This window comes from Myotis myotis, unplaced genomic scaffold, assembly GCF_014108235.1.
Source record: "Myotis myotis isolate mMyoMyo1 unplaced genomic scaffold, mMyoMyo1.p scaffold_m19_p_9, whole genome shotgun sequence".
In the NCBI taxonomy this organism is placed as follows: domain Eukaryota; kingdom Metazoa; phylum Chordata; class Mammalia; order Chiroptera; family Vespertilionidae; genus Myotis; species Myotis myotis.
Genome location: NW_023416401.1, coordinates 69,691,124 through 69,714,237, shown reverse-complemented (window position 1 = coordinate 69,714,237; position 23,114 = coordinate 69,691,124). Strand labels below are relative to the sequence as shown.

Sequence of the window (23,114 nt, the reverse complement as noted above, 5' to 3'; positions counted from 1 at the left end):
CCCACATCCCTGGCACAAGAGTACGCGGTGCGGAGCTATTGCAACATGAGGTAGCTCCCTGCACCAACGTCCCTCAGTGGACAGCGGGGAACAGACCTCCCTGGAGCTGCGGGGGTCAGGGGGCAGCATGGCTGTGCTCATTCTGCACCCGTCCCTCCAAAGAGGGGGATCACTCCCTTTGTACTGCTTCGTCTGCAACAGCGGTTCTTTTGTGCAGCCGCCTTTTTAAGAATGAGGAGCGATGTGCAGCTGGCTTCCTGTGCACAGCAGTTCTGAATAGGCTCCCCCAGATTTCCTCACCAACTGTCACTTAGACACCGAGGACCAAAAAGGATAGAAGAAAAGACGAAGGAAAGGGAATCTACGACTCAAGGCTACGGCATGAGTAAGGCGCGCAGGCTGCTGCTCGGTACTGGCTCACGCCTTCTGTGGCTGGGAAGAGAGAGTTCAGTAAGCAGTTACAGAAAAGTAACTGAAGCTTATTGCCAAAGAAGTATCTCCAATTAGGCTCCTTAGGAAGCCAATCCCCCAGGCCTCGCCCAGTCAGATGTTCCTTGAGAATAACTACCAAGAGAAAATGAGGTGGATCCTGCCCTGTGGCAAACAGCAATGTAAACTGATAAAAGATTTCAAAGCTCTATAGAAAATGGAAGTTGAGAGAATACTCGCAGGAGAGAGAGAGCAGGGCATCACTAGCTTTGGGCATCTGAACTATATAAGGGAGTAGGCATGCCACCTCTGCGCAGAAGGCAATTCTGGGAGGGAAGGGCTATTTATTGACCCTTAAATAGCGGGGACAGGAGGGCTCTCAGAGGTCAAATATCAATGAAGACAGGGCTCCAAGACAAGTGCGGTGGAAGGACTGCTTTGTGGTTGGTTTGATGGGCCATCTGTGGGAGAGAGGCCCTCCGCTCGACCTGGACATTTTATTGTTTGTAGGGACAAGCTTGAAAGGTGGTAGACTGGAGGTCTGTGAGGAGGGAGAACGTACAGGTGAGCAGGCCAAGCACAGGTGCACAGGGCCTGTGTCCAGGGATGGAGCTGCATCAGGCTTAGTTGACTTGTGTGGGTGTGGATGGGAAAGTGTGTGAAGGCACGGTCAGAGGTGGGAAGAAAGGGCAGCTAAAGAGACAGAGCCTAACCACATCTAAGAGAATTACTCAAAACAGTGGAAGATGTGGAAGATCCTCATGATGTCAATGGCACATTTCTTATAAGCTAACTTGGTGGACTCTGATAGTATTATCACTAGATGTCAAAACATTCTGAAGATAAATAAGAACTGTACTGGCTCAGGTAAAAGACTCAGACTAGTCAACTTGTAAGAATGAAAATTCTTAACATTTAAGAAGTCCTTAAGACAGTGGTTCTCAACCTTGGCTGCACATTAGAATCACTGGGGAATCTTTTTAAAATCCTGATTTCTGGGCCTCGTCCTCTGGAAATTCTGTTTCTTTGTTACTAATGTTGTGGCCCCACCCCATAACAAAGAAACAGAATTTCTGGAGGACGAGGCCCAGAAATCAGGATTTTAAAAAGATTCCCAGGTGATTCTAATGCGCAGCCAAGGTTGAGAACCACTGCCTTAAGTTTACACGACTTAAATGACAGCCGCTGTAGAAAACTTACATCTGTATAAATATCAGTGCCCCTAAGGAAGATAGTATTTCAGTTGTACTGAGATGTTTTAATTCAACCTTTATAATTTAAGTATCAAAATCACATATCATACAAGATCTCATTTATTCTGTATCCTATCTGAAAGCAATGATACTTTCTAGTACACTTAACTGTTTTCTTAAACCACAGGTCAATTTCTTCATTGCTTGGAGTTAGTTAAGTTATATTATAATATACTTGTTTGCCAATAGCATTACTATTTTAGCATTTATTAATTTACTAAGAAATTAAAATTCTAAAAATATTTCAAAGAATAAAATTTTAATACTTTTCACCAAATTTGCTTTATTTAATTAATTTAATATGTATACTTAGAGTTTTATTGATATATGAAGAAATTAGGGTCATGTTGGCTTTTCTGATGGGCATATTTGCTCCAAATGAAGGCATCTACATTTAAATATGAGTTCTCTGCCCTTTACTTTTTCTGGATTTCCATTTACCCTTATTGCCTCTAAAACACTCTCCCTAAGTATTTATTTAAGATGAGATAAGAGGTTGTTTTTAGACCACATGGGCCAAATTTCAAATGGATTAGAAATAAACATAACAGGTAAATTAATATTCCTATAAATTATTTTAGAAGCATAATCATGTCATATACTTCATACCCAGGTTTAATGTCTGCTAGACTTTTTTTCATCTCTTTGTTATAGTTTTATGGCATACTAGTATGTCCAAAAATATGAAAAAGTTTGTATAGAAGTAAGTTCAGATAGACTGGATGTACACACACAAGGAGACACTCTCCAGTGCAATATTACCAGCATTTTCTGAATCTACTTGTCTGAATAGAGAGCTCCAATGAAAGAGTAACAGGATGTGATGGAGCTTAAGACTTAGCATGAGAAAAGAGAAAGAAAATGAACCCTATCAGCTAAGAAATAACACACTGGGGAAAAGTACTGGTTCTCATGAAAATGTCAGTGATTCACCATGGAATAAAATTCAAAAGCCACTGACCCCAATGAAAGCTTCCAGTGGAAACATGTGGATTTTGCTTCATTTCATTTAAAGACTTTGTTTTATTTCATTTAAATACTATCCTAAGCACCATCACAGTTTTTATAAAATGTTGCTTTCTCATTTAAAATTGATATGGAAAAAATACTGCTGATCAAATTAAATTTTTAAGCGGTCTTAATAATATCATGCACACAGGGAGGACATATTGAGCACTTAATGTTATGCCCCTTAAAACATACATTAAGTAATCAATAGCCAAATGACAACAAGAAAAAATTCTTTAATTCAATATTTAAGCAGATTTGCTTATAGAATTTTTTCATACATACCAATTCCTCATTCTGCCTTGAAAGATCACAACTGAATGCAAGCTGACTTACACAGACCACAAATCTGTCAGGAAATACACGAAGTTCTGTATAAAATGAAGAAAACCAAATTACTAAAGGCATCAAAAACCTATAAACACAGAAATAGGTGATCCCAGATTTGTAAGTTACAGCAATAAGCATATATGTATGAGTCACAGGTGTCCCCTCCCCACCCTTCTATGTTTGCCATCAGTAGGGTGGGGCAAGCACAAAGCTCTAGGGCAGTGGTTCTCAACCTTGGCTGCGCATTAGAATCACCTGGGAATCTTTTTAAAATCCTGATTTCTGGGCCTCATCCTCCAGAAATTCTGTTTCTTTGTTACTAATGTTGTGGCCCCACCCCATAACAAAGAAACAGAATTTCCGGAGGATGAGGCCCAGAAATCAGGATTTTAAAAAGATTCCCAGGTGATTCTAATGCGCAGCCAAGGTTGAGAACCACTGCTCTAGTAACAGCTCTCTCTTTACCTCTCACCTGGACCACTGCTGTCTCCTTGGTGGCTACTCTTCCCTATTCCAATTTATTCTACTAAGTGCAAGCAGATGGACAGTTTTAAAAAGCAGCTCCACTTACTATGCTCAGCCCTTATCATGGTTCCTTAGTGCCACCACATACTATGAAAATATCCAAAACCCTCCATGATGGGACCTAACCTGTAGTTCTGTTCTTACTCCCATTAGTCTTGCTCATATAGAAACCTCCATTTCTGGGCATACTATGACCCCTCATGGATATCATATGTGGCCAGGTGACCAGGAATGGGCTTTGAAAAGCCAGAAAACCAAAATTAGCAAAGCAGTTAGTATTTATTCATTAATTCTTAAAATATCCTATTGAGATAAGCGGTAAATGTCTGGTTCCCCACTTTATGGAAAGGGAAGCTGAGTCATAAAATGCATTATTTGGCACTCTCCCTCTCCCCAATATCATAACACTGAAATACAACTTGTTGGAGAATCAGAATTAAAATTCAAAATGATTAGTTATATCAATTATTAGTGGATCTCAACCAGAATTCAAAGTTAATCATTCTATCAAATAATTCCTCTATTCTGTTCTTCCCTTTCTTCCTCTGAAAAATAAGAAGGATAGAATGCAGATTCGAACATTTTGGTGCCGGGTGTTGTGCAAACAGAAAGCAATTTCTATATCCCTTTACTCTAATTAGGTCATATTTGAGATTTTCATTACTTTAATATTTAAATAAAGATTTAGGCAACAGTCATCCCCACCATGAAGGGGAGCTAGGCTGCATTTAACAGATACAGGTTAACTGGCATATTTTACTAAGAGAATTGAGTAAGAGAGTAATATAGTCAAGTGAGACTTAAAGTTGAGAAATTACAGATAATTGTGAAGATTCCAAGAGCAAACCTCCATATAGTTAATTTTTAAAGTCCCTGTTTCATAGCTTATATACTAAAATCATGCATGGAAGTTGAACTAGATTTTCTTTCCAATGCTCAGATCAACTTGGAGAATGGTCGTTAGCATCTGACTTTATTGTTGTTGGCTGGATGAGTTTGACATCATTTCCTCAGTGGACATCTTGACTTGGGGAAAATGAGGGGGAAGCTGGCCTGGTCACACACCTAGAAAAGGCTGGGAAAGCATTTTCTCGTGCACACACTTGCTCCATATCCCAGGGCCTTGGTGTGCACAGACAATGATGAAGTGATTCATAGTTTGACTGCCTGTGAGTCATTCTGGAAGCTCAATGAAAGTGCTGAGATGCAGCAGGAAAGCACAGTGTAGTGTGGCCCGGCTCACTGTTCTCAGGCAGGCAATAAACAGTGAAAATGGAAAAAGAAATAATCACAAATTTTGGAAATACTCTTACTTAGTACTTCAATTTCATAAAGACAACAAAGTAGGTAGGGATCCTCATTCCTTAGTTTTCTCCCCTCTCAAAGGCAAGCTAACTGTGCAAAATGTCCGACAACCCAAGAAATCAGTTTCTTACCAGGACTCTGTGAGCCCCCAAAGCAGCGAAGGCGTATCCCTCTCTTGAGGAAATAGGCTGTGATTTGAAAGCCATAACCTGTAAAGTGAAAGAGGACGTCATTAGGTTAGAAGCTTGTTTGCACTGAGTCCCCTGGGCCAAGTCCAGTGCCTGCCATCCAGTATGTATTCAAAAATTATTTAGCAAATGAAAGAGTACAAGAATCAACAAAGAACCTCACTTGAGAGAAAGGAGTGAACATTACAATCTTGGCTTTCTAGGAGGCCTGTCCATAGCACCTGGGATGGTCCCTAGTCCCTGAAGTGGCTCAGTCACTTCATCTGTAAAATGGAATAAACAAGGAGGTCTGACACAGAGGCCTAAAAGCCAGGCCCTTCACATGGGGTCATTAATTCAGGCTGAGTTAGTACATAGATCTTGGCCACCTTCTGAAACTCATTATTTATGAGCTCACAAAAACAATCATTTAATACCTATTTGAAAATGTGTATATTTGGCTGTAAATAAGTTATTCTAAATCAAGTACAGCAAAGCATTTATATACTAGTAGAATGAGATGAAAAAAATGTGAGCCAAAAAAAAAGAGGAAATTCTTTAATTCATCAGAATTACCTAAATGAAAAAGACTAAGAGCATCAAGTACAGGCAAGAATATGGGCAAACTAGATTTCACATACCCTGTTGAAAGAAGTACAAATTGGTACAGCCACTTTCAAAATCTGCTTGAATATCTTCAGCAGAACTTAAGCATGCATATACAGGTGTTCATAATAACACTTTTTATAATAGTTTCAATCTGGAACCAATGCGCATATCCATCAATAGAAGTTTTTAGTAAAAAAGAAAGGGGAGGGGGAGATAAGCACACAGTGAAATACTACACTGTCCCTAAAAATTAATGAGCTACAAATACAGGCCATATCAGAAATAAATCCCACAAGCATAATGTTAAGTGAAAGAAGCCTGGTCCAAAGGAGTTCATCCCATCTATGAAGATGGAGATATTGCCCTTTTTCTTATAGGGTGGCAACAGAATTTCAGGTGATGCACACACAGAAAATACAAGCAGATTCCTTCCTTCCCTCCCTCCCTCCCTCCCTCCTTCCCTCCCTTTCCCCCATCCCTCACTCCCCTGCCAGCCCCCCTCCAGTTATAAGCTACTCTGTTCGATGACTTTACTGAAATTAAATAAAAATGTTCCCGTTCACATGGTGGAATACTTGGCAGAAGAACCAGAAATGAAAGGCCTGCCAAAGAGGGGTAAGAGGCCTCAAGTTCTAAAACAATCTCAGAGACAGCATTTTATCCACAAAATTGGAGAAGCCAGGAGTTGCAAGAGGTAGTCTCTAAGACCATCAACTTCTCCAAAGTCCATCACTCTGAATATGTTGAAATAACTTGTATATAATAAAGAACACAAAGAAGTTTCCACTTTTATATTTGGTAGCCTTCTAGCACTCCTGCAGAAAGATCCAGAACACCAGCGACCACAGACTTGATGTTCTGTCTACGTAAGTAAGGTTCTGACAGCACAATTGCTTTAGTCGCAGGGATTGCAAAATAGTAGTGACATCTATGATAGGATAATCTTCAAATTAACTGAGATGAATTTTTTCCTAACACACTTCAAGCAGATTACATTTTGATCACGTTTCCTCTGCTTAACCTGCCAAAATATGCAAACCGTTGGCATTATTTTGAGTGCTTCTAAACAAATACCTCATTCCTCAGGTCACTGAGAAAGTGGAAGTGACCACCACATCTGTTTATTTGTCCTACTACTGAGGGGAGGAATACTGCAGGAGAGAAGCCCTTTGCAATTTGGGATTCACACATACAGAAAACCTTAAAGTGATTTAAAACATAGTGATCTAGTCCTGGCCAGGTAACTCAGTTTGTTGGAGTGTTGTCCTGTACACCAGAAGGCTGCAGGCTTGATTTCCAGTCAGGGCACATACCCAGGTTGCAGCTTTAATCCCCAGTCAGGGCGCATAAGGGAGGTGGCTGGTTGATGTTTCTCTCTCCATGTCTGTCTGACTCACTCTCTCTCTCTCTCTCCCCCCTCCCTCTCGCTCTAAAAATCAATGAACATGTCCTCAGATAATAATAATAATAATAATAATAATAATAATAATAATCTATTATGTGAATCTTCCAAAGAACTGAATAAAAAACAAACAAGCAAGCAAACACACAATACCATGCACCCCTATGTTCATAGCAGCACAATTTACAATAGCTAAGACTTGGAAACAGTCTAAGTGCGCATCAGCAGATGAGTGGATTAAAAAACTGTAGTACATCTACACAATGGAATACTATGCTGCTGTAAAAAAGAAAGAACTCTTACCATTCGCAACAGCATAGATGGACATGGAGAGCATTATGCTAAGCAAAATAAGCCAGTCAGAGAAATATAAATACCACATGATCTCACTCGTATGTGGAATATACTGAACAATATAAACTGATGAAAAAAAATAGATCTGGAAACATAGATGCGTTGAACAGACTATCAAATCTCAGAGGGGAGGCAAGGGAGAGAGAGGGAGGGTAAGAGATCAACCAAAGGACTTTATGCATGCATATAAGCATAACCAATGGACACAGACACTAGGGGGGTAAGGGCATGTGCTTGGGGGAGGCAGTGGCTGGGAAGAGGTCAATGGGGGGAAAAGGAGACATATGTAATAGTTTAAACAAGAAAAAATTAAAAATGAATAAATTAATAAAAGTAACCTGTTGAAGTGTGTGTATATATGTATGTATATGTGTATATGTGTGCATGTATGTGTATGTATATATGTATATATATGTATGTATGTATGTGTGTGTGTGTGTGTATATATATATATATATATATATATATATATATATATATATATGAAAAGCAATACCTAAGTCATTCTGCCTTTGTTGGCAGGTCATACTTAATGCTTATAGTTCTCAGTGATTAAGATTTAGATGACATGTTTGAAATTTAAAAAATATTCTCTGTACAAAATCTCTAGCAATAAATATTATTATTAGGAAGAGGCTAAATTTAAAGGTGGCTATAAAAGCTACAGCTCTGAGTTCAGGAAGCCTGGTATCTGGAGATACCTCTTGAGTGATAACTAAATCTTACTTGGTCAGCTGAACAATAAAGTTCCAACATGACACCTTCCCTATAGAACAATAAAGCAGTATAAGGCAAATTCGAACTAAGTGATTTATTACTGGAATTACTAGCAAAACTGAATTTATGAAAACCCTTTCCCCTATACTCCCCTCCCTCAGGATAGGATTATTTTAAAAGGAATCATTCCTAAACTGGCCTCTTGGTTTGGGTTCCATGGAAAACGCTGCCTAGTGGTTCCTACAAGAGAAATGGCAAGTTTAACATGTAAAATAATTTTTGCACTGGCTTACTCCAAATTCCCATGGCCATAGGAAAGTGTACTGTTTAAAGAGAAACTTAAAGAGAGATTAAACACAATAGGTCCTTGTGCCAGTTCTTATGGCAAATAAATCTATATATATAAAAGCCTAAGTGACTGTTATGACTTAACAGAACGACCAGTCAACCAGTCGCTGTGACGCGCACTGACCACCAGAGGGCAGACGCGCAACACAGCACCTTCCCCCTGATGGTCAGTGCGCTCTCACAGTCAACCTCCCGTGGCCCCTCTCCCTGGCTGGCTGGCCCCCATCGGCCCCTGGTGCTAAACCATTCATAGGCTACCTGCTTTTGGGTCAGCCCTAAACACAAGGGTTTGTATCGCTCCTGTCCTCTCCCTTCCCTGGGATGGCGGCGGCGAGGGGGGTTGGTGGAGAAACATGCAGTGGCAGGGCATGCAGCATCCGTTCCTTCCATGCCACCCGGCGTCATCTCCTCTCCCAATCCCGCCAGGGCCTTCAGGCCCAGGCTGGGGTGGGGAACCAGGGGTGGGTGGCGGCAGATGCGGCCCCTTTCTCAGGGGGGCCGAGGGCCAGCTCCCTCCTCAGGGTTGGAGGCCAACCTCCTGCGGCCCCTCCCCCAGCTGGCCAACCTCCCATAGTCCCCCCTCCCCACCACCACTGTACACGAATTCATGCACCGGACCTCTTGTTTTGATATAAAAACAAAGATAAATCACTGCTGTTGAACCAGACTGAAATGGAATCCTCAGGGAGATGTACTGCATTTATCCATAGATAATAGGCAGTGATAGTGTCGATAATCTTACCTTTGCTCTTTAATAAAAGCAACAGCACAGAGTTCAGTAGGCCACTGAGATTTTGTTCTGACCCAGGGCTGAAGCAAAGTTCCACTATTTTTTAAAGCTAAATAGCAACTTGGCAAAGAATCCAGGAGGCCCTTTGCTTTCCTTCTAGGAGCACCAGCTCCTAGCTTTCTATATTGGTATTCTAAAGGCACAGATCTCCTGTTAGTAGGAGATTGTGAGGCTGGTATGATGGGCGGGGGATGGAGCAAAATGAAAATAAAAAATGATAGACTTTTCATTTGAAAACACCTTGATAATGGTATTCCAAGATTTTAAGGCACTTGTAAATCATATTTAAGTACACCTGCTTTCTTGCTAGTTATTGTGGTCCTCCTAAATCTGAAAAGACTGCCTTTAGACACAGAAGAGATTGGGGTTAGAGGGAGGACAGCTTTGCTGTGGAAGATTTCCTCCAGGAATATTCAGGTCTATGTATTTCTAGAAAGAATTTATATTCCTGCACTGCTAATGTCACAAGACGTCCAGTACAAGCAAGAGTCCATCCTCTCCCCTGCCTCTAAGCAGCCCCCAAAGTCCCTATGCCTCCTGTATTCCATGATTTGTAACAAGCTGCTTCTCTCTACCTTTCTACAATCTCCCAGCCCACCAAGAAGCCCAAAAGAACCTGTTACCACATTAACTTTCTTTTTTTTTCTTTTAATAAATTAAAATTTTATTGGCAGTATCTTTTTGTTGTTGTTGTTAATCCTCACCCGAGGATATGTTTCCGTTAATCTTTTAGAGAGAGTGGAAGAGAGAGAGAAAGACAGAGAGAAACATTTATGTGAGAGAACCACATCTATTGGCTGCCTCCTCCACGAGACCTGACCAGGGCCAGGGATGAGCCTGCAACCGAAGTACGTGCCCTTGACAGGAATAGAACCTGGGACACTGGTCTACAGGCTGATGCTCTATCCATTGAGCCAAACCGGCTAGGGCCCACATTAACTTTCTTCTGGCTCACCTCGTTGTTTATCAAAGAACATTAATCTCCAAGAAAAAAAGAGAGGAGGGGGGAGTCAGTAATATGCATGAAAGGAAGAAAGGGTGGTTCATATGTAAGGGCAAATCGGAGTTCTGCTGAAATTTTATTTCATATTCTAAAATAAATGACTTCAAAATGGCTTTATGAAAAACTCAGAGCCTATGAATAGAAAGGTAAAAACAATAATAGCAAAAGAAGTCAAGTACAAGTTGAACAAATTCCATCCTGGCTTAGCAAGGCAGTAGATTAGTTTTAAGTCATACTGTGCTCCAATGAGCAATACATTTTAAGGGACTGGTTATTTTGGGGGTTGTTATATTTCATAATCCCAAGACACTGAGAGAAAATGTCCAACATGGCGATTTTGCTGTAAAACTATCCAGCTTCACTTGTTTTCCAGGGGACTTATGGCCAAGGAGACCTGAGCCTCCCCACGGCTTCCCAGGGCGTTGTGGTATGGTGGAAAGCCCTCTCCCATGGCTATAAGGGGACCATTCACAGGGAGCCTGGGAAAATGCCTCCATGTGGCCTGGCAGGTGAGCACACTTCACAGTGGGCTTCACCCCACCACCACGTGGCGATTTTCCCAACCACAAGGCAGGCTCAAGAAGACCCACTGTGTCCCACAGTACTTCTCTCCCTGAGGTGACGGCATCATCAGTATCATCATTCACAATCATGAAAAACTTCAAACATCCAGAAAAGCAGAAAAATAGTGCCAAGACCACTCTAAAATTCACTATATAAACCCAATAACGGATAATATTTTGTTATATTTCATAAGCATATTTGATAAGCCACTTCAAGAAAATCAGACATCATGACACTGTATTCCTAAATATGGAAGCACAGACTTCCAAACAGGAAGGACATTCTCCTACATCATCAAAATACTGTAATCACAACTGAGCATGACATTATTGCTCAATCAAATAACTAATCCATATTCAAATTTCTCAAACTATCCCCAAAATGTATATTGCTGATTTTTCTCCTGAACTAAGATCAAACGAAAGACCATGCAGTGCATTTGGTTATGTGTTTTACACCTCCTGTAATGTAGAATAACTTCCCTCTCCCTGTTTTTTTCTTTTTTTTCGTAACTCTTGACATTTTCAAGAAGCTAAATGACCCCTCCCCACCCCAATTCAGGATTAGAATGTATATTTTTAATCTCAGTTGCCTAAATACAAATTTTCAACCTGCCTGCTCTTTTTGAAGGCCAGCCATTTGTTAATTCAAAGACTTGCTTCTTTAACTGCTGCAGGAAACGGCAGGTTTAGACTGAAGCTATAGTTAAAATTCAAAGTCTGGAACACAGAATCAGATCTTAAGTTCACAGATACTTAAATTTTTAGCAAAGGTAAGCTCTACCTAAGCAGGTTGGGTAGTGGTCTCATACTTGTTTTAAGAAAGGCTAGTTGGTGATAATCAGATGACTGGGTGCTGACCTGGAAGCAGCTCGGTACTGTGTGCCAGTAGGTTCAGACTGTGACTGTGCGCAGTCTGAGGTCCTGAGTCAGTTCTCATTCTCCATCTGAAGACGTGGGTGAAATTTAACAAGAAGGTAGGATGGAAGGAGCTGATATTTACCAGGAACATATAAAATATTTAAAAGATGAAGAATATGAGTGTTTTAAAGCTATTTTGGTCAGAAAAAAATGAAGTTATAACTCAGTAGTTTTAAAACTGTGTCCACTAGGAGAGTTATACCCGTCCTTATCAGGAGGCCAAGGGTAAAGAAACGAAAAGTTTAGAAAGTAAAGAAGGCTAAGTGTGATGCAGAACTTTTGAAAAAGCCTTGATGGGGCCTTTTGAAACATATATAGGCCCAAGTATGACCTTCATCATTGCTGGTGATGATGGGGTTGAAGGGGAGTTGTTCTGTGGGAACCAAAAAACAAGAGTCCTGTCATAAGTTTAAGAATACACACACAGGATCCCAGTATAAGGCCACAACTGGGAAACAATTTGGGTGGCTAAGTGGACTATTTGGTCCTGGCCTAAAAATTTCACTTATTACCCAAAAGAGTCAAAGATTCCAAAAAGGTTCCCTTGAGAGGGCATTTCATGTCCTTAAATAAGGACAGTACTGGACTCTGAGTCACAATAAAGCTATGTCTATTTGATGCCAAAACAAATGGGGCAAACTGGTTAACTCCATGAAAAAAAAATGTAAACAAAATAATTACTTGAGGCCAAATTTACTCAGAAAAACACATTTTCTGCCTTTCACCTCACTGAATTTGTATGTAATACCACTGACCACATGTGCTATTAATCTTATCCTATATAATAAAGAGGGGATATGCTAATTGACCCTCATGCCATCGCAAATATGGCGGCGCCCACAGCCAATAAGGAGGGAATATGCTAATTGACTGCCATGCCCTCAAAGATGGCGGTGCCCACAACCACAAGATGGCGGTGCCCAGTCCCCTCAGCCCCGCCAGGGCGGCAGGCGCGTGGCTGCCTCCGGAATCCCCCAGTCCCCTCAGCCCCCTAGCTTCCCAGGGCCGGCCCAAGGTGCAGGCAAGCCTCATATGGCGGCTGCCCAGCTTCCCAGGGCTGGCCCGAGGCACAGGCAAGCCTCAAATGGTGGTTGCCCAGCTGCCCAGGGCCGCCCGATACTCAGGTAACCAGGGCCGGCCGAGGCACTGCCAGCAGTGGCAGCAACAGAGGTGTGATGGGGTATTACCTTCCCCTGATCACAGGTCACCTCCTGCCCCTGAGGGCTCCTGAACTGTGAGAGGGGGCAAGCCGGGCTGAGGGACCCCTACTCCAGTGCATGAATTTTCATGCACTGGACCTCTAGTTATCTATAAGATCCATCACAGAATGTTAACACAGAATGAGAAAGCTTCTCAGGAAGACAAAAATTAGAATAAAACAAATTCAGAAATTATCACTTCAGATTTCTTTCCCATATCACTTTCCTACTTTTTTGTTTGTAAAAAAATGCCCTTAATATTAAATATAAAAACCATGCTTGGATCATAGGCAAGCACAGATGAACTGATATTCAAAATGATGGTTCCCACTATCATAACTCTGTCAGGCCTGCATAATGATGGGCATAATATAATATTGTGTAATTATAAAATTCAAACTTCTCTCCAAAATCCTTCACTCACTTTTAAATAACTATGCATAAAAGGAACAGATTTTTAATTAAACCTTGTACATGAGGTAGCTGTTTTTTTGAACTGCTGGCTGTTCACGCAGGCTCCTCTGCAACAGCTTTCAAACTTCCTGTGCCTAAGATGAGGAAGTTTGGTGAAACCCCCGGTGGCCTCCCTGTCTTGCAGGGGTTCATTCTAACTCCTAGATTATCTAATCGTGTGCAGTGAAAAAGGCTTCAGGAAACACTGACTATTCTAACAGGATCACAGAATCACAGCACAAGAAAGATCTTTGAGAAATCATCTAGTCCACTTCCCACTTGTGACCCAAGACCATATTTAAAGCATGCATATTCTATATAATAAAAGTCTAATATGCAAATTGACCAAACGGCAGAACGACTGGTCGCTATGATGCACACTGACCACCAGGGGGCAGACACTTAATGCAGGAGCTGCCCCTGGTGGTCAGTGCACTCCCACAGGGGGAGCGCTGCTCAGCCAGAAGCTGGGCTCACGGCTGGCGAGCGCAGCTGTGCTGGCAGGAGCCTCTCCCGCCTCCATGGCAGTGCTAAGGATGTCCGACTGACGGCTTAGGGGAGTGGGCCTAAGCCAGCAGTCAGACATCCCCCAAGGGCTCCTGGACTGTGAGAAGGCACAGGCGGGGCTGAGGCCCTCCCCCCCAATTGCACAAATTTCGTGCACCAGGCCTCTGGTTTTTTAATGTTATTAAATTCATTGGGGATGACAATGGTTAATAAGATTATATAAGTTTGCAGTGTACAATTCTATGATACATCATCTGAATAATGCATTATGTGTTCACCACCCAAAGCTAAGTCTTCTTCCATTACTATGTATCTGACCCCTTTACCCTCTTCTACTTCCCTCCACACCCTTCCACTCTGTAAACCACCTTTTAAAAAGCAACACTAAAATGTCAAATGAGAAGATGCCACACCTACCCATGTGCAACTCACTTTTTCCTTTACCATCTGAATTGAGGTGCAAGCTTAAATGCTTCAGGGGTAACAGGAAAAGGCTGTGTCCTGACTAGAAAAACTGGAGAAAGTACACACCTGGTTTAAAGGAGGTGGTGCTTCTTGAACTCTAGCCATCAGCTGATTGAAAACTACGGCATAGGGTACCAGATTTGGGGCCTTTCCAGAAAAGTTGCAAATCTAAATTTTTATGTGAAACCTCCCAGATTTTAAATTAGCAATGAATTCAAATTTTAAAAATATACTGCGCAGTCCAAATAAAATATTTCTGAGGGCTGCACTGCCAGTTTGCAATCTCTAACCTAAATTTCTCTCAGTACAGTTGAAGTTCATTTTCTTGTGTTTTGTCCTAGGCAGAGCTAAAGGAAAATTGGCCACTACCAAATGCTTGAAGATAGGTAATCAGTTTCAATCTAATCATGTAAACCCAGGTCCTTAACCTTACTACACAGAACATGTAAATCTGTTTCTTTTATGCGTAAGTCTACATTTAATCATCTTTCTGACACTTCTAAAACCTGACAATAAAGATACACAGTTAAGGGTTTGACAGAGAGATATGGAAAGATTATATGCTATTTTAGAAAATATTAATTGTGTATATGTGTGAGATCTATATTTTTTTAAAAATCAGAAAACTTACATTAATAATAATAGGACTTGAAAGATTAAGTAACATACCATGTTCTTGGTTACAATAGCAAACTGTTATAAAGATGTGAATTGTTCCTACATTTATTTAACAAACATGTACCAGGTGACTATTATTTACTAGACAATTCCAATCAAAATCACAATGAAATGGGATTTTTTTTTGTGTGAGAGGAGGTAGTCTGGAAGTTGCCAAAAAATAATTCTAAAATTAATTTAGAAAAACAAACAAGTAAAAATAGTTATGGAGAGAAATTCAAAATAAAAAATGTTCTTTTTCTAATTAAATGAAATGTACAAAAAAAATCAGACAAAAACAAAAAGGTATAAAGAGAAAGTTAAATTATCAACAATCCAACCACCTAGAGATGGTCACTTTGTCACCTGCACTTTTGATATCCCCCAGATCTTTGCTCAAGATATATAATCTCACATATTATTTCTTTCTACAAAAAATGGAGTCACATAATGCTGCTTTAAAACCTAATTTTTAAGAAGCCCCAATGTTATGAGCATTGACTTTATGTACAGAATTTATTCTTTCCCAAATGAATAACCAATTTAATATTCATAGAAGGTCCCCAGAATCCGCAATGTCAGCTCTGTCACATACAGGCCTCTCTGAGCTATTTTATTCCAGACTTATCAGTCAGCACATACTGTGTTAATGACCTGAGCTTTACTGATAATGAATCTTAATATCAAATTGTATAAATGTGTGAGCTTCTCTCATAATCCCCAGCACTGCTTCTCATCTTCATCAGTACTTGGAATTATCCTTTAACATAGCTTTTGGTATTAGCTTGTCAAGTTGCAGGGTAAAACCCTATTGGAAGTTTGATTAGAAAGGCAATGAATCTATAGATAAACTTAGAGAAAACAAACATCTTTATGATAATGAGACAACATTTAATAGAGTAAATCTTCCAATTATTCTTATGAACTTTTAAAATGTCTTTCAAAAAAGTTTAACTTTTTTCTATATAAAGCCCATGCATATTTTAAGTTTATTATGTTTACTTCCTAATTTTTCTTTTTGCCATTGTATGTTTAGCTCCTAAAAATTACATTTTCCAATTTGTCTGTTGTTGCACTTTACTTCTGTATGTTAACCTGTAGCTAGAAAACCTACTAAACACTATTTAGTGTATATGTATGCGTGTGTGTGTATATATATGGGATCTACATATATAAACTTTTCTACATATACAATCAATTACCCTCTAAATATCTCTTTTCTTCATTTCCAATTTTTTTCACTTGTATTTTTTCCCCTGTTTGAGCTGAACCTCCAGTAAGTGTTGAGTATTGTCTTTGTGGTGCTCTGGATTATAAAAGAAAGACTTTTAATGTTTCACCACTTAGAACAGGGGTCCTCAAATTACGGCCCGCGGGCCACATGCAAATACAAATACTGTATTTGTCTCCATTTTGTTTTTTTACTTCAAAATAAGATATGTGCAGTGTGCATAGGAATTTGTTCATAGTTTTTTTTTAAACTATAGTTCGGCCCTCCAACGGTCTGAGGGACAGTGAACTGGCCCCCTGTTTAAAAAGTTTGAGGACCCCTGACTTAGAACAACATTTGCTGTAGGTTTTTTTGTAGACTCAGTTCTAATTTTCTAAGGATTTTTATTATAAACCAGAGGCCCAATGCACGAAATTCATGCAAAAGTAGGCCCTGGCAGCCCTGGCTGCCTTGGCCCTCGCAGCTGCCCCACTGCTGTCTTGGCCCTCGCAGCCCTGCCTTCGTCTGGAAGGTCATCCAGATAGTCATTCTGCTGTTCGGCCATTCAGTCAATTTTCATAGTACGCTTTTATTATTATAAATGGTGGCTGTTTTTTCTGCATCTAGTGAAACTGTTATTGTTATCCTTTAATTTATTAAAGTTATAAATACTACTAATAAGCTTTCTAATGCTGAACCAAATTTTCATGATGTCATATTCTTTTTTCTACATTGCCAAATTTGGTCTGTTAATATTTAGTTTTGGATTTCTGCTTTTATGTTTGAATGAGATTGACTTGTAATTTTCCTCTTTTATTGACCTTATCTTGTTTTAGTGTCAAGCTGTATCACCTCATAAAATAAGCTGGAGGTGTTAACTCTTATTCAAGTGTTTAAAACTGGAATTACCTAGTTTTTAAATTTTGGGAGAATTCACCTGGTAAGCTATCTGGACCTGATACTTTCTTAAGCAGTGGTCCAAGTTCTTTAACAGGTTCGATTCAGGTGTTCTATTTATTCTTAACTCAATTTTGTTTATACTTTTCTATGAATTTTTCCTTTGCACCTAAGTTTTCAAATTTATTAGCATAAAGTGTTTTTAATAGGTTTTATTAGTGTTTTAATTTCCATTGACATTACATCTGTTTCACTGTTAGTATTTCGATTTCTAATAATTCTCTTCACCTCCTCCTCCTCCCCATTGATCTTTTTTTAAAAATATATTTTTATTGATTTCAGAGAGGAAAGGAGAGGGAGAGAGAGAGAGATATAGAAACATCAATGATGAGAGAGAATCATTGATTGGCTACCTCCTGCATGCCAGCAACAGGGGATGGAGCCTGCAACCAACCCAGGCATGTGCCTGGAATCGAACCTGGGACCCTTCAGTTCACAGGCCGATGCTTTATCCACTGAGCCAAACCAGCTAGGGCCTCCCCCTTGAACTTAATCTGTTTTCTACTTAAACATTTATTTCAAAGAATGACATTATGGTTAAATAAAAGAATCCTTTCTATTATATATTTTCTATATAACTAATGTATTTACATCCTTTTTTTCCCCCTCCTCTATTTTCTTTAAGTTTATTCACTTGTTCTTTATCTAACTTCTTAAGCTAGATTCTTAATTCATTCATTTTAAGCCATTCCTCTTTTATAATATAAGCATTTGAAGGTTACAAAATGCCCCATGTAGGTATGCCCTGCAAGTTTTGGAAAGTAGTCTTGCAATTATCATTCTGTTTTAAATATTTTCTGATTTCAATTAAGATTTCCATATGTTGTATACAAATATGCTTTTTAATTTCCAAAAGTACCTCTTTAGTATTAATTTCTAAGTTAATTTTATTGTGGTCAGAGAATGTGATCTGTCTGTCTGGTCATATTTTTAAATTTTTTTTGAAGCTTGCTTAAATTAACAATCTAATGTGGTCTAGTTTCATAAAAATTCTAAGTTTGATAAAAATGGGCATTCTGTGGTTGAGTTCAGTGTTCAAAATATGTTCATTGGTTCAAGATTATTATTTGTTTTGATCAAATCTATATCTTTTTTATCTGCTTGATCAATTAATGAGAATGGGTTGAAATCTCCCTTTATAATGGTAGATTTATCAATTTCTCTTTAGTTTTATCCATTTTGCATGATATTTTTAGAAATTGTATTACTTGTATATAGGTTTAGAATTGTTATATCTTCAATGAATTGAACCTTCAATAAATATTCAGTGGTCATCTTTATCTTTAGTAATGTTCTCTCCCTTGCGATTTTTTAATTGATGCTAATGTATCTGCTCTAGCTTTCTTTTCAGTAGTATTTATCTGATAAACCCTTTTTCTTCTGTTCACTTTTGACCTCTCTTAGGTCTTACATTTTAGGATGTAAAAAGAGATTTTTATGAAAAAATTTTTTTTTAACAATCTAGTCTTAATATTTGTCTGTGATTATCAATAAATCTGGGTTAATATTTAGTACTTATTTTGTTGTTTCATTTTCTATTTTTATTTTTTATATCTTTTATTGCCATCATTTGGGTTGATTTGTTTTTCCTTCCTTCATTCCATTTCCCTCTTCTACTCTGAAATTTTTATCATCTCTTCCTATTCTTGCAGTGCTTACACTATAACTTTTTAAAAATATATATATTTTTATTAATTTCAGAGAGGAAGGGAGAGGGAAAGAGGGACAGAAACATCAATGATGAGAATCATTGATCAGCTGCCTCCTGCACACCCCACACTGGGGATCGAGCCCACAAACCGGGCATGTGCCCTGACTGGTATCAAACCACAACCTTCTAGTTCATTAGCCGACGCTTAACCACTGAGCTAAGCTGGCTGGGCTACACTATAACTTTGAACATTCATATTTAACCTAAGAAGTTACAAGTTAGTCTACATTTTTATCCCCCTGCAAAAAAGTCAAGAACTAAGAATGCTTTAACTCTATTTTATATACCCTGGCCCCACTACATATCAGCTAATGCTTTCCAGGATTTTAGTTTTATCTATTTTTTTAAAAATATGTTTTATTGATTTTTTACAGGGAGGAAGGGAGAGGGATAGAGAGTTAGAAACATCGATGAGAGAGAAACATCGATCAGCCTCCTGCACACTCCCTACTGGGTATGTGCCTGCAACCAAGGTACATGCCCTTGACCAGAATTGAACCTGGGACCCTTTAGTTCCCAAGCCGATGCTCTATCCCCTGAGCCAAACCAGTTAGGGCTTTATCTAGTTTTTATAAATCCTGCAAGTTATTCATTTTTGTTTAGCTGCATCTACATGCTTATCTTGTTCTTCGTTCACCACTGCCTGACTTTCAGTCCTCTTTTTTGGGAGCATGTCCTGCTTCCTGGAGAACATCCTTTGGAAGCTCTTCAATGAAGTTTGGTGACTAGCAAACTTTTCTAGCTTTCTATAATCTGAAATGCCTTTATTTCACCTTCAATCTTGAAAAACAATTTCACAGAATATAGAATTCTAGGTTGACAATTATTTTTTTCTCAGCACCTTGAAGAAATAATTCCAGTGTTTTGGCTTCATTCATATTGTTAATTGATTTTTTTTTTTTTTAAGATGATCTGCCATTTTCTTCTGGCAGTTTACTACATGTGTTTAGGATCTTTTTAAAAATTTTTATTTTGCTGGGATCTGTTGAGCTTTCTTAAACCAGAGAATACATCTTTTAACAACTGTGGAAAGTTGTCAGTCTTTTTCGATTCCTGCCTCCAATGCCTTTTTTACTGATCTCCTTAAACTCTGATTTTTCTTATGCTGGATCTGTTTCCTTCTGTCCTAATTTGCCACCCTGTCTGATACAATATTGCCACATCCTATTCCAGAAAAAAAAAATACAAAAACAATAACTCTAATTCATGTTCTTATCAACAGTATAATGTCATGTCCAGTTCCCCATATTCACACCAACATTGAGTAATATCAATCTCTACCTCCCTAACAGGTTAGCAGTCATAACTCACTGCTTATGTATTTCCATTTTTTTACTCCAAGTAAGGACAAACTGTTTTAGATGTTTATAATTTATTTGTATTTCTACATCTATTTGTTCATTTCTATTAGGGTGTATAGCTTTTAAAAGTTTGTTTTCTTCCCCTAGTTTCATATGCATGATTTTATAATGTATTAATCTTTTATCTGAAAATATGTCTTCCCATCTTATCATTTCTATTTTATAATTTTGTTTAGAGTATTTTTTGTTTGTCAAAGTATTCCCCACTTTATTTAGTCAAATTCATGCTTTGTTTTGATGTTCTGATATAAAGGCTTTCCCTATGCCAAAAGGAAAAATAAATCACTTATATGATCATTTTCTCATAATATCTTATTCTTATATTTAAATCAAAGATCACCAACTAGTGGCCTACCGAAGTGCACGTGGTGGTGTAAAATGTTCTAAGAGCAGTTACAAACATTTTAAAGATTGGGGAAGTTTACATGAAAATCCGGATTTTCAGCTTCTCTTGAAAAATCAGAAAATGTAGCACAGGAGCCTTCATTTCCACAACAGCGCAGTGGTTGAGATTTGTAGAAGCTACTGTGAGCCAAGTGGGAGAAGGGGAGGATCACTGGTAGCCATAGGACTAAAGAGAAAGAGTCACATTCAAGATATTCTTCAGAGATAGAATCAGAGACAGGTTTGTTGGTCAACAACCAACTGTGCAGAGACGATGGGTTCCAATCGCAGTTTTTCTAGCTTTGATGACTAGGTGAATGATGGCTTGCTAAGGAACAGAGCAGGTGGGAAAGTTGGTAAGATAATGAATAAAGCTTTAGACAAAGGGATCTATGAAATATCTGGGTGAAGCTGTCTGGGAAGCAAATGGAAATAAGGGGTGGAGTTCAGAGGAGAAGTGAAACCTAGATATATATACTGAGGCAACTCTGGCCAAAGGGCAAAAAGGTCTGTGGTGGAGAAATGAAGACTAGGGCAGAATCAACACTTGAGAGATGGCAGAGAAAGAGGAGCCCACAAGAATCGGAGGGGAAGAGGAATAACCATGTGAGCAGTCTTGGCAGTCCAGGGAAAAGAGAGTTTAAAGATCAAATTCGAGAGAGCATTAGTAAAAGCAGAAACATAACAAAAGACTAAGAGCTGATAATTAAAAGGCAGTTGATAGCAGTTTTGAGGTAGCTTTGTTGTAGAAGAATGAGTAAAAGTAAGAAAGAGGGCACAAAAAGACAAACATCTGTTCTAGGAACTTTGCAAAGATAAGAAGAACACCTCATGGGAGCTTTAGGGGGGCTATTAAATTAAAGGAAGTACATTGTGTGTTTCTCCCATGCCACACTCCTACGCTGGCTTTCTCAATAGGCAGATTACAGATGTGTGTTCAGGACCTGATAGTGGCTCTGTCCTTCATGACATGCCAGTCATGCTTTCTGTTCTGATGTAAATGCAGTCTGTTTTCTGTTCTATATTTTTTATTTCTCATTTGTCTAATAAACATTCCTCTCAGTACTGTCACAGATTTTTGGGATTTGAAACTCATTTTATAAGGTACTAGGTCAAGGTCTTTTTCCCATTTTGATGCATTCACACAAGTCACAGATGAAAACACTAAATATTTCCAAAGTTTATCATCAATTCTACTGTCTCCCAGTTATTTAATAAACCACTATGAAGTTCAAGTAACCATCTACGAGTACAGAGTCTTCCAATTCCAAATCATGAGTCCATTGCCCATATCTAAAACCCTTGGGGAACTTGAATCTCCAGAGCGGGGGTCTTTTACAACAGATTCCTGTATCCCCAGTACCCGGGAAGCTGATGGAGATCTGGGGTGGGTGCCAGAGAACTGCATTCTTTTTAAAGAGCTCAGGGGATTATGATGTATATGGAAGTAACTGCTCTAAATCTTATTTTGTTGATTTCCTGGTAAAATAATAGGAAAATTAGTAGCAAGAGTCTTGGCTAGAGTAATGGTGGTACTTCACAGAGTTCTTGTAAGACCAAAACAAAGTGCAAGCTCTGAAGTGAGTGTAAGAGAGAAATTATCCTAGTTCCTTAAACACAAACAAATAGGCCTTTAGCAAGAGTGCTATAGCAACAGTGAAGAGGCATGGGAAGAAAGTTAATTTCTAAGGCACTCAAGGCCCAAACTACCAAGGCAATTTAAGAGAAGCCAATGCATATTAGCTCAATTATTATTACACCTCTGGAGGATTTCAAAGAACAGGTCTCAAGCCTTCTTTATTTTCTTTTTTCTCTCTCTCTCTTTTTAAACTGCCTGTTAACCTACCTTTTCACACACAAAAGAAATCACCACATACTTTTCATTTTTTACCTTCCACAAGTCCTTGGATTTCATATAAATGTATGACTTTTTTCACATGTAAAAATTAAATAGGAAAGCAATGACTTAGATCTTAATTAAGATGCTAAATCAGCTCTCACATTGACTCACATTAACTCAGGTTTTACTATTTCCAAACACTACCTTGATATTCTTACCTGTCTAAAAGAGGCAAAGTTTAAAAGAATATGTAAAGGGGTCTTTTAAATTTTGTTTTGCTTACAAAGTACTTACTGATAATATATAAATATAAAATAAACAAGTCAAAAATACAGATTAATAAAAAAGATCATAAAACAGAAACATCATTTTTATCAGATACAGTTAATATGAAAGTAAAGAGAGGCATTGTATGCTGCCCAATGAGATGCAACAGGAAATACACCCCATCTACCACAAAGTATTCTTGCACAAGAAGTAACAAGGGACTTGACCTCATCAAGCCTGTGGATCTAACTACAGTTTACAGGAAATACAGGGGCTGGAAGAATATGTTAATACCACCATGTACATGCAGCCAGCCAAACCCCAAATGTGGGAAATTCCAGAGGACACTTGACCCAGTTTCTTCAATCAGTAAACAGCA

General features: G+C 38.9%; 1 protein-coding gene across 1 annotated transcript in view; it reads right to left on the bottom strand.

The window, feature by feature from the left end:
- Window positions 1-23,114, bottom strand: part of LOC118663645 (SLX4 interacting protein) — a 194,863-nt gene that overhangs the window by 21,718 nt on the left and 150,031 nt on the right. Inside the window, exons 6-7 of the mRNA XM_036323486.1 lie at window positions 4,982-5,059; window positions 2,976-3,061 (exon numbers count right to left, since the gene is read on the bottom strand). Of these exons, the coding sequence (XP_036179379.1) occupies window positions 2,976-3,061; window positions 4,982-5,059 (164 nt within the window). The remainder of the gene's footprint in view (window positions 1-2,975; window positions 3,062-4,981; window positions 5,060-23,114) is intronic.